Source organism: Phyllostomus hastatus, unplaced genomic scaffold (assembly GCF_019186645.2).
Source record: "Phyllostomus hastatus isolate PE091 unplaced genomic scaffold, TTU_PhHast_1.1 phas_scaffold_345, whole genome shotgun sequence".
Lineage (NCBI taxonomy): Eukaryota > Metazoa > Chordata > Mammalia > Chiroptera > Phyllostomidae > Phyllostomus > Phyllostomus hastatus.
Genome location: NW_025334024.1, coordinates 25,557,775 through 25,569,325, shown reverse-complemented (window position 1 = coordinate 25,569,325; position 11,551 = coordinate 25,557,775). Strand labels below are relative to the sequence as shown.

Here is an 11,551-nt window from a genome sequence, read left to right as displayed (position 1 = left end):
GAGTGTCCCGGTTTGAATGCAAGGTTTCTCCAGAATAAGGACCCTCCTTGGGTTTGTTAGTATTTAGAATGGAGCTTATCCTCCTGTTCATGTCAGGCGGAGCCTGTGGTTTGCGGCTTCTTGTGGTGCCTCCCGCGTCCTGCGGAATCTAAAAAGAGAAAGGGAAAAAAAGCAAGCTGGAGATGTTGTTCTAAAGAGGTCGCTGGCTTCCTGGCCTACCAATCCCTTCCGCAAGGTGCCAGAGGCAAACAGCGCCCCAGACCTTGCCTGGTAAGTGGGCTCCCTCCTCATCCCGCAAGTACCCAGGGCAGAGACCCAGGGTGTCCCTACCCTCCGGGCCACACGTGCTCGCGTTTCAACTGGGAACTAAAACTGGGCCCTTGGACTAATCCTCGCCGCGCCCCACCCCCACCCCGGTCCCTCGCCCGCACCTCCCGCGGCCGCCGCCGCCGCATTCCTCCGGGGAGGTGCGGTGAGGGCCTGGGAGGGAGAGAGCGTTTTGTAAACTGTAAAGCGCGGTGCCATCGTGAGTGAAAGGCGAGGCTTTCTGAGGTCGCCCGCCTGCAAATCCGAAAGCCAGAGTTCCACTGGCATTCCGGCAGCATCCGCCCAAGAGCTCCAGACCGGCCGTTCCTTTGTGTCCCCGGTCGACGAGGATTGGAGGCCCTCAAGGGGAGACTGCTCCAGGCCCTTCGGGTGTGCGGCGCCTAGGTGCTTGCAAACTGCAGCCGCTTCTCCGGGGGGGTCAGGCACTGAGGACGCAGGCACTTCCCCTGCCCCAGCGAGCTCCTCCGCCCATCAGTGTCCCCTTGAGGACTCCTGGGATGGAGCAGGGTGGTCAGGCCGCTAGGCCTAGCCAGGCGTCCGGGCGCCACGCAGAGAATGGGCCGCTGAACCGCGGCTCGCCAGCGCCACCCCCAGCGGAGCGCAGCGGCTGCAGCCCGGCCCCGGCGCCTTCCTGCGGCTCCCCGTTTCCCCTGGGCACAGCGGGCGGTGCGCAGGAAGCAGCGGAGCCTCACCTTCCAAGGAGATGCCCAGGGGTCTTAGTGCAGCAGGGTTTTCAGATGCCAGGAGTCAGACTGGGCGCGTTTCCAGTTAGACTCCGAAGGGACCTGAACCTTGGCCTCGAGGGGGAGCTCTTTGGCCTAGTCGAAGGCCACAGGGCTGCCGCGAAGCCCCGGGGTCAAGGCCCTAGCAAAGGCCAGGGCTTGGAGGGCCTGAATGCAGCTAGACTTGGGGAGACTGGAAAGCGGAGCCAGATCCCCGAGGACAAGACGAGAGGGCCAGTGGGATTCGCCGACGCCGCCCAGCGCTGCCCCCAGGAGCACAGGGCTGTGGCGCGTACAAACTTTCCTGCGGCGGAGGGGCGGGGGCGACGGGCTGGAGAGTTTTCCCTCGGAGCCCCTGCTCTCCTCCACCTGCCGGCGTGCAAACTTCCGCCCAGCCTGCTCCCACCCTAGTTCCTTCCCCTCCCCAGCGTGCCTGTGTTCACTTAGACTCTTCATTTCTCTCGTCTCCCCTCCTCCTTCTCCCTCTTGCGTTTCTCCCCCACTTTTCTCCTCTTTTTTTCTCGTGTGCCTTCTTTTGTATTCTCCCCTTCTTCGCCGCCTCCGTTGCTTCTTTTCTCCTCCGGGCCGCAGGGAGGAGGTAAGCGCGCTGCGCCCCGGGCCTGCGCGACGCAGAGGGAGGCGTTTCTCCTACTTCTCCCGGGTAATTTGGAGAGATTGTATGTGCGCGCGCGCGCGCGAGTGTAAAGAGAAAAGGAGTAGGATCCAGCGCCAAGCAGAGAGGGTCAGGGTCTTTGACATTCCTCACCAGCTGCACAAACCTCTCGGAACAAGTGTGCGTGTGGGTGAGAGTGCGCGCGCGCGCGCACGGACTGGCTGCCCTTGGCGCATTTGGTGGCCCGGGGCCGCAGGGCCTGGGGGCCTGCCTGGGGGCCCGGGATTACCGTGACGTCACATTGAGCCTCTGGCCACCTTGGACTGGGACACCTCGAGAGCAGCACAGCCCCACGCCGCGCCTCACCTTGCCTCGCCTCAGCGAGCCTTTGGGAACCCGCATCCTCTCCCTTCCCATCCATGGGCCCTTCTGTCCTCCGGACCACTGGGGCCGGTGGGGCGCCTTCTAGAGCGCAGGACTTGGCAGTCGGGCTGCCCTTGGCTCTGCATCTAGTAGCGCCAAGCGGGCGGAGGAGCCGGCGCTGGGCACGGGCAGCCGTGTAAGGAGCCGAGGCTGCGCACGGCTGGAGACGCAGAACCGCGGGGCTGAGGTGGGAACAAGCAAAAGAGGGAGGCGGGCCGAGGACAGCCACCATGTCCTTCCCGCACTTTGGACACCCGTATGGCAGCGCTTCCCAGGTAAGAGGCACCGCCGTGGGAGATGTGGTCGGACTGGGCGGAGGGGGTGCCCAGGGAACGCCCCTGCCTGAGCTCCTTTGGCTCTTCTCTTGCACAAGTCTCCTGGGAAACTAGAGGGGGACGTTCCAGGGACCAGTGTAATGCACCACAGTCCTCTCTGACATCCCCAGTCCCTAGCTAAGAAAGGTCTGCTCGAGTGACGGGAAACTTGGACACTCTGACCACATGCTCAGCGACGTGGGTGGGATCCCGGAGATCTTCCAGACAGGCCTCCTTACGGTACAGGTATCCCAGATGGCCAGGAGAGTCTCCGGAAAAAGGACTTCCAGGACAGACCCTTGCCCATCTCACAGTTGGCCGGTCCTGTTGCTTGTCGACCTCTCTGCTCATCACCTCCCCCCTTCCTTGGTCCATCCAAGCTCCGTGCGTCCGGTTCCTCCCATTTTCCAGACCAGTGTGGGTCTCGTGCTGTGTGGCAAGCGTTTCCTGGGAAAGTTCTGGGGGCGCCCACCACCGTTCTCCAGTCTCTCCCCAGAGTGCGGGATGTATTTTCCTGGGGTGTCGTCCCAGCCCGACCTCTGCCCTGCTCTGGGATCTTGGACAAGTCTGCGGTTTTCTCCGGTCCTCATGCCCTTTCTGGAAAATGGGAGTGGGTGGGAGAGGCGATGGAGGTCTCTAAGGCCAGCTCCCAGCTCTGCCTTTGTGGGAGCCCTAGATGGAAGGGAAGGGGCGGGGGTGTGTGGGGGCACCGGCCTAGTCTGTCTTCTGTAGTTCGGTTTCCGGGATGGTCCCCATGCTCCGCCGCCCTGGGACTCTGAGGCCTTAGCAAAGGTTAGGAGTATCTACCTATAAGGGCAATTTGGATGAATTGCGTCTTTGGGTAACTCCCGATCCAGGGCTCGGCAGAATGCTCAACACACGGTGGCATTGAGATTAAGTGTGAATGGAGAGACTCGGGCAGTTCCGCCGCTGGCTCCCGCCAGCCCGAGGCGCCGGTCTCTGACCTCCCGCGCCCCCTCTGTCGCCCCCGTAGTTCCTGGTGTCTGCAAGTTCCAGCGCCACTTGCTGCGAATCCTCCCCGCGCTCCGTCGCAGACGTGGCCTCAGGCTCCACCCCGGCGGCGGCTCTCTGCTTAGCACCCTACGATAGCCGGCTACTGGGCAGCGCGCGCCCCGAGCTGGGCGCGGCCTTGGGCATCTACGGAGCCCCTTACGCGGCCGCTGCAGCTGCCCAGAGCTATCCGGGATACCTGCCCTACAGCCCGGAGCCGCCCGCGCTTTACGGGGCGCTGGTGAGTACACGGGGTGGGGCCTGGGTCTGTGCGCCCCGAACCCGCTGGGCCTGGGGGCAGGGGCGGCCCCTGCAGAGGGGAAGCCAGTGTAGCTGCTCCAGTGAGCATCTAGGCAGGACGCGCCCCGGCGCGGACAGGAAGCGGTTGGGATCGTGTACAAGGGGGACAATACGTTTTTACACCATTGTGCAGTTTGCAGAAGTCCAGACTGTTTGGGAAACATTTGCACTTCTGTTAATCCTGTGAGGGAGGCAAGTCATCAGTTTAATCAATTTGCAGATGAGGAAGCGAAGGCTCAGAGGTCCGTTCCTTACCCAAAATCACAGCCACACAGGGACAGCTCCGCAAGAAGCCCGAGGCAGGGGATGTCCCCAGCTGGTGGGGACGGCGGGAGAGGGAGGGACGCAGCAGTCCTAGCAGTAATAACAACAGCTAATATTTACTACTGCCGATTCTGCACCAGGAATTCTGCCCAGCACTCTTCTTCAATGACCTCTAGGGACGATTGTTATCCCCATTTTACCAAGGGGAAACTGAGGCACAGGGTGGTTAACTGTTCCTGGGATCACACTGCCAACGCAACTAGTGGTGTTGGGATTTAAACCAGGACTTGACTCTGAGTTCACACCCCTAGCAACTGCCCCACCTCTTCTCCCCCGCAACTGTAGCTAGTCCAGAATTCTTTCTCCCTCCCCCTCCAGAACGCACAGTATGAATTTAAGGAGACCACAGGGAACTTTACACCCGGCCTGTCACAACCAGGAGCCTATTGCCCCTACGAGCCGACTCTGGGGCAATACCAGTATGACCGGTAAGGCCTGGGGCCCACTGGGGGCTGGCGTAGGGAGTCCTTTCTTCTCCCATGGCCAGGTAGGGCTGATCCGGGCAGAGTGTGGAGGAGAGGGATGAGTGGGGAGGGAGGGGGCAGAGCCTCACTTCCGGGCTGCGCGCCCAGGCTGCCGGCCCCAGAACTGTGAGCTGGGTTCCCCCTTGCAGGTATGGCGCCGTGGAGTTGAGTGGCGCCGGGCGCCGGAAGAACGCCACCCGGGAAACCACGAGCACGCTCAAGGCCTGGCTCAACGAGCACCGCAAGAACCCCTACCCCACCAAGGGCGAGAAGATCATGCTAGCCATCATCACCAAGATGACCCTCACCCAGGTGTCCACCTGGTTCGCCAACGCCCGCCGGCGCCTCAAGAAGGAGAACAAGATGACCTGGGCGCCCAAGAACAAAGGCGGGGAGGAGAGGAAGGCAGGGAGCAGAGCAGAGGAATCACGGGGCTGCCTAAACGGGGACACCAAAGGTACCCAAACCGTTCGCCACCCACCTTCCTGTGGAGCGGCTGTGACAGACGGAGGGCACTCCTTGGTGGCCCCTTGCAGGCTCACCCCCTGCACACCTCAGGGCCTGGGCCTGCCCTGTGCCCTCTGCCCCGAATGCCCTGCAGAAGCAGCTTCTTCTGGACTTTCAAGGCCCCCCCCCACCCCCCAAACAAGCCTTCTCTGGGCACCTACACCAATATCGATTTCCAGTTCTTCCCTATTGCCAGCCCCTTTTATTTCCTGTGCCACACGGGATCACCGTGACCCCTCCCAGAATGTCCGCTCCTTCTAGAAGGTGCCTTTCCCTAAATCAGTGCCTAAATCATGTCTGCCACACCATTAGCACCCCGTACACACTGGCTGACTTAAATCACACACACCCGCCACCTGTGGGGGTGGAAATTGGGTAGAAATTTCCCCCTTGCATGTTTTTCTTTCTTTGTTTCAAATTTATGTATTTATTTTTATTGTATTATTATTTTTTAAACAAATGATCCCCTTGCTTTAATAAGGTTGAAAAACCGACATCCGGGTCTTAGGTCAGCAGCTGGAAGTGTGGGTGTCCTGGGTCTGGAGGCGCAGAGGGAGGAGGAGACTCCCAAGGGGTGGGGTCAAGGGGGGGTTGGGGTGGAAACCTCCCCAGGGGCAGGCCACCGGCCCAGCGGCAAGGGTAGGGGACGGTGCGGTCGCCTGGTGAAGGGCTCCGAGAATGCTGTGACTGCAGGGCGCATCTTGCTAAAAGCTTCTTCTCAGGGACGGGCACTCCCGTGGATTTCCCTTGGGGCCTGGGGCTTTTCTCACTCTCTCCTGGTCTCCTGCAGAAGTTGCTGCTAGCCAGGAAGCTCAGGGACTCCGGCTGAGTGACCTGGAAGATCTGGAGGAAGAGGAGGAGGAAGAGGAGGAGGACGAGGAGGAGGAGGCCGAAGAAGAGGAGGCAGTAGTCATAGCTACGGACAGGCTGGCGGAGTTCCACAAGGACGTGCAGTCGCCGCCTGCGCAATGTGCGGCCCGCCGAGTGGGTCGGCCGGAGCGCCGGGACTGCGGCCTGGCGGCGCCCCGCTTCTCGTACACCGAGCCCCCCGGATCCGGAGAGGCTCACTTCCTTCGGGCGGAGCCAGGGGGGCCCACGTTGACCATGCACTACCCGTGCAGCCAGAAGCCGCGCATCTGGTCTCTGGCACACACGGCGGCAGCCGGCACTGCCGAAGGTGCGCCTCCAACCCCGCCCAAGCCACCGAATCCCGAGTGCCACCTGATTCCCGGACAGCCTCCAGGCTTGGGCGGGCGGCGAACGGTCCCCAGAGACTCCGCATGGGACGAGTCTTCTCGCGTAGCCAAGGCCTTTGGAAAGCCCGCTTTTGCGCTGCAGGGGCCGCCCCCGAACTGTGCGCAGTGCCCGCGGCGGAGGGATCCGGCCCTGCAGTGCCAGTACCCGTCTGGAGCAGAAGGTAGTGAGCCCCCAACGGCGCTGGCAATGGGTCCAAAAAACACCTGCCCACGTGCTATCCAGCCATTGAACACCTCCTCTGAGTCTTGGGCATGCCCAGGTTCGCCCTGGCACTAGGTGGTCCCACAGTACTCTTTGAAATGGGAGCTTAGAGACAATACTTCTAGCTAGTTCCCTCTCATTTTAAAGCCAAAATAGTCGTGATAAGCTCAAGGTGAGACTGTAATTTACCTAGGACCACTTAGAAAATCACTGAAGAGAGGGGCAACCTCCATCTCTGCACTCCTGCCCCACGTTCTACCAAATGCACCAGGTGGGCACCCTCTGGCCCAGGTGCCCTTGTCTCCTGCCCGCCGTTCAGCGGGGGGCAGCTGGCCCCGGCTGCGCTTGTATCAAGAGTTTGCTAGCTCTTCCTGAGAAGTGTGAAGGGCGGGGCCAGACACTTACTACAGGTTTACAGCCAGCACCCAGAGAGCTGGCCGTCCTCTCTGCAGCCGGCTAACGCCCTGGGGAGGGTAGTCTGGGGCTGGGGCTGCCTCTGGGGAGCTCGCACCCCCGAGACCCCACTCCTAAGCAGGGTGTGACTGCCAGTCGGCGTCTCCTCCCCCGGCTGGTTCTCTGGCCCTGCCTGGAGGAAGGAAACTTCACCCTGCAAAGGGACGTCCCCCCCCAAGCAGTTGGCAGCCTCCAGCAATGACTGTCAGATTCTGCTCTTTGTAGTAATTTCTCTCAGGATTAGCTGCTGGCTTGGAAAACTGGGTTACACTGTTATTTGAATGTGCACATAGCGGGGGTCCAAATGTTACCTCGGGCAAGCAAATTGCTTCTGGACCTTTGATTCCCTTCGGACGAGACGCCACTGACCCCCCGATTTCCTAGGAACCGCCACCCAGCGGCTTTCGGGTTTTAATCAACCTTTCCTCTCTCAGCAGGTTAGCGCAACGGTGCGATTTGCGATTGGCGGAAGAAGCTTGGAAATGAGCCCAACTTTTCGCACTCACCTTCACGCTAAGAAGCTGGGAGACCTCACCGAGAACTGGGGGGGCGCTCTCGCTTCGCTTAAGCAACGGACACACAGACACCCTCCTACAGGCCCTCCTTGCACGCAGAACTGACGCGGGTGGCAGGCTGCCCCGGGGTCGGGTCCCAGAGGAAGTGGCGGGGCGCCTGGGGGAAGGCTGGGCGGGCCCGCCTCCCTCCTCCGGGTTCAGGGTCCGAAGCTGCTCCCTCTCCTGTTCGCTCGCGCTCCCCCACGTTGTAACCTCCCAGCGGCCCCGGCCCCTGAGGACCACCTGTCTGCTCCCCTTCCCCACTCCTGGTGTCCTTAACAATGACCCAGCCGAACCTAAGCCGTGTGGCCTCTCTGTGACCCGGGTGCCTGGAGAGGTCGGGAACGGTGCAGAGGGGCAGGGCGGGGTGGGCTGCGGACCTCAGTCCCTTAATCGCGGGGACGGAAACGGACAAGCGCTCTCCCAAGGCCCGGTGGCCCGCTGCTCAGCCCACGGAACCCCGCGGCGCAGCCCGCGCTCGCTGAGTCCGCCCGTCTAGGGGCAGGTTCGCCGGCGCGGGAGGTCGGGGGTGGGGGCGCCTCTGCGAGGGCGGGGGTGGTGGGGGTTGTCAGGACCCTTGTCTGGAAGCTGCAAGTGTTTTCCGGTTCGCCTTTGGGTTTTAAGTTCGTCCGGGGGAGGGGCGATGGGGGTCTTCTCGGCGGTCCCTTGGCACTGGCCGCTGGGACCCCCCCCGCGCTCCTCGAGTGGGACCGAACGCCGGAGCGCGGCAGCGGGCCAGGTCGCGGGGAGGCCAGACGGGGCGCTCTCCCCGTTTCCACGGAGTCCGCAAACACTTCCGGTGCAGGCCGACCAATGGGAGCGAGCGGACGGGGAAGGGGGCTCGTCCCCGCGGCGGGCGGGGTCCGGAGTCGGGCGGGGGGTGGGGACGGGTTGAAAGACGCCCGCGCGAGGCCGGGGTCCGCGTCCCTGGCGCAGTGGCTTTGGCTGCAGCCGGCGCGCGAGCTCGCCGCGGCTCACAGGGCCAGAGGGGCCTAGTGGGGGGGGCGGATGGGAGCGGGAAGGGCAGCTGGGCGTGCGCCCGCGCGCCGGATCCTTGAGAAGCTCGGTCTCCACTCCTGGGCTCCAACCGGACCGCCCAGGTTGGGGGGAGTGGGGGGGATGGCCTTCCAGGTGCCAGGCGTCCAGTCACTGAAGTCTGGGGCGGGAAAGGTCCGTGTCCCGGGGCAGAAGGGAGGGAGGGAGCGAGATTTAAAGGCCCTTGGAGGCGGAAGGGGGCCGGTGAGGGTGTTAAATGGCAAGAACAGGCAGCAGGCCACCTCCCTAGCCGCCCTGTCTTCTTTCCTCTAGAAGGATCGGAGTCCGAAGAGGCTTTAGAGATCACGAATGACGAAAATACGAAACCTTCCCTCCGATGAGGAAACTGAGGCCAAGTTGGGGGGGGGGGGCGGTGACAAGGGACTGGCTCAGGCTCACACAGAATCCGTGCTGGGACGGAGCCCCAGTTTACACGCAGGGTCCTTTTAGGTTCCTTCTCCTCTCCCTCACTTCCTCCGGGGAGTCCCCTCCCTGCTCTCGTTCTGCCTCTGGGCAACAGCTGCGCCTACCCCAACCTCCCCGGGGACCCTCCTGTCGCCCTCACTGACCCGTGGCTTAGGGTCCGGGAAATTAAACTGAGAAAAGATAAACATTATTTCCAGTCGGCTTTGCAGGATTAACGCTTGTAATAAAGAGCATTAACTGGCGGTTTCTTTCAAGGCGCCCCGGACCACGCCCCCTCCTGGGGGGACCAGGTGGACCCCTCTGGAGGCTGCAGAGTGGGCAGAGGCTTGTTCCTGCGGCCTGGGGCTGAGAGCGAGGCTCCAGTGAGCCATTCGGTGGCGGCGGGGGAGAGAGGCCTCAGCATCACACTGAGTCAGCACCCGGAGATGGGAGAGTGAAAGGGAAGGGGCCCACCCAAGCCAGAGGCCAAGTGCCTGACCAGAGAGCAAAGGACAGAGGCTGGGGGGTGGGGGGGACTGGACCCACACACTGCCTCCCGCCATCCAGCCTTTTATAGGAACAGGGAGCCTTGGGGGAGAAAGCCCGGCCCAGCCATCCTGCGTGACCTCAGGAGGCCGTCTCTCCACCTCCTGTCTGGGAGGCCTAGCCTCTGCCTGCCTCTCCCGACCCACAGCAGGAGTCTGCAGCCAGGGTTGTCTCCGGGATCCGGGCGGGACTGGCTGGAGACAGTGGGCTGTGAGAAGGACCAGAAAGAGTAGCCAGGAATCCCAGAAAATGGCTTTGGCATCTCAACTCCATTATTTATTATATGGCACAGACAAGCCCCTGGCCCTCCCTCAGTTTCCCCTGCTGTCAAATGCAGGGATGGTCTCCGTCTCCCCCCCACCTCCCCAGGGTACCAGTGCGGGGCCTGGGAAGGGCCTCAGTCTGCGGTTATCCCAGCCTCAGGCCCCCACCCCCACCCCCAGCAATCTGTCCCCACCATCTCTGCCCCCACCGAGCGCCTCCTGCAAATCTCCCGATATAATCTCCCAGAATCATATTTTGAATACTGTTTTGATTAAACACCAGAGCCAGGGGAGGGAGGACACAGCCCTGCTCTCCTCGGCGGAGCCCCCCGGTGCCCACAGGCAGCTGGCCCGTGAGCTCTGTGAAGCGCGTGTCAGTAGGTGTGGAAAGGTAACACTCTCAGGTTCGGCGTCTGTAGGAGCTGGACCTGCACACGCCCTTGATGGTCCAAGGGCCGCTTCCATCAGGCTGGGGGGCAGCCACCAGGGGGCCCGGTTGTGAGAAGCTGAGCCAGAAGCCATAGCACACCGGTATCTTTACTGGCTCCCCCCCGCCCCAGGGTCACTACATGGGCGTCGTTCTCCCTGGATGACCATCTCATGGTCACATGTGGCTCTAGGATCCGAGGACCCAGCTACTGACAATAAGTGCTTGTGGAGCCCTTACCGTATGCCAGGCTCCGTGCCACGTCCTTTCATTGCCCTGGCTCATCCGTAGGTAGTGACGGTCCTGAGAAGCATTATCTTACACTTACGAGGATGCCCATTTAACCAACAGGTTTAGTAACATGGTGTCAGTTACCCGGCTAGCAGGCACCCGAGTCACACTCTGAGTATCATTGATTCTGGACCACTGGCCTCTACGGCGAACACATTCTCTTCTTTTAAGGTTCTTTTATTTCATTACGAATAAGGGCCTGTTGCTGAGACTCTAAATGTCCATGAGTCTATTATCTTAACTCCAGTTTGCCCTCCTTCCTTCTCAGGAATACCCAATGGACAAAAACCTCTGGCGCCCCTATTCTGGCCAAGAACACCCCCCCACCTTTCCCACTGCCCATGTCTCCCTGGAGCACGGCTATCAGAGACACCTGTGATCAGTGTCTGGCAAAATGTAGCCCCCAGATCACCGCCGTCAAAATCAGCCCCAAACTGAAGAACCCCACTGGGAACTAGGCTAGAAGATCTACCTTTGTAACTAACAGGCACCCTAGGTGGTCTGATGGGCCTCTCACCTGAGCGGCAATGTCTGAACCCCAAGTGGCTGGACCCCTGGCCCCGCCTGCGGGTTTAGGGCACCTGCTGTCGGGCCAGAGTAAATCACATCCCAGTAACAGGTGCAAACGTTCCCTCCGGGATTTAATCTGGATTCACATTCAATCTCCTCATCTGGTTCAGCTCCCCCTCCTCTGCCATCCTGGAGCTCAAAGGCTGGTTGTTTTGGGAGGGGGAGGAGGTAACCTAGGAGACCAACTTGCCTCTCCCAGCTGTCTGAAGACAAACTGGGCTTCCAGGGTCGGAAGCATCTTAGGCTCCCGTGTGCCGCAGTGTGTGAGAGAATTCTGTGCCCCAACACTACCATGAAGTTGAGAATCTCCCCACATGTGGGCAAAGCCAACACTGGGAAGGAAAGACTATCTCTAACAAATCAATACATGGATGAAGAAGGTGGGCCTCCATCTGTCTCCGGGCACAGCCAGTTGCAGCCTCAGCAGCGTTAGAAAGTTCTTTCTTTTTTTTTTTTTAGCCCTGGCTGGTGTGGCTCAATGAGTTGAGTGCTGGCCTGTGAATTAAAGGGTCCCCGGTTCGAATCCTAGTTAGGGCACAAGCCT

At 61.3% G+C, this 11,551-nt stretch overlaps 1 protein-coding gene across 2 annotated transcripts; it reads left to right on the top strand.

Moving 5' to 3' along the window:
• Positions 1-852: 852 nt before the first annotated feature.
• On the top strand, positions 853-7,770 carry IRX6 (iroquois homeobox 6). 2 transcript variants are annotated; one of them, XM_045818377.1, is made up of 6 exons: positions 853-2,360; positions 3,394-3,651; positions 4,353-4,462; positions 4,648-4,955; positions 5,796-6,422; positions 7,354-7,770. In XM_045818377.1, exons 1-6 carry the CDS (start codon positions 2,316-2,318, stop codon positions 7,356-7,358), a joined length of 1,353 nt encoding a protein of 450 aa, XP_045674333.1. In that variant the 5' UTR covers positions 853-2,315; the 3' UTR covers positions 7,359-7,770. The 2 variants fall into 2 exon arrangements, with proteins under 2 accessions (XP_045674333.1, XP_045674332.1); XM_045818376.1 differs by having other exon boundaries at positions 854-2,360; positions 7,351-7,770.
• The last annotated feature ends 3,781 nt before the right edge of the window (positions 7,771-11,551 follow it).

Excerpts from the sequence above, each read along its gene's own strand:
- IRX6 (XM_045818376.1), top strand. The coding sequence starts at position 2,316 with ATGTCCTTCCCGCACTTTGGACACCCGTATGGCAGCGCTTCCCAG. Across the intron at positions 4,463-4,647 it reads GGGCAATACCAGTATGACCG|GTATGGCGCCGTGGAGTTGA; the intron begins GTAAGGCCTGGG and ends TCCCCCTTGCAG. Across the intron at positions 4,956-5,795 it reads CCTAAACGGGGACACCAAAG|AAGTTGCTGCTAGCCAGGAA; the intron begins GTACCCAAACCG and ends GGTCTCCTGCAG.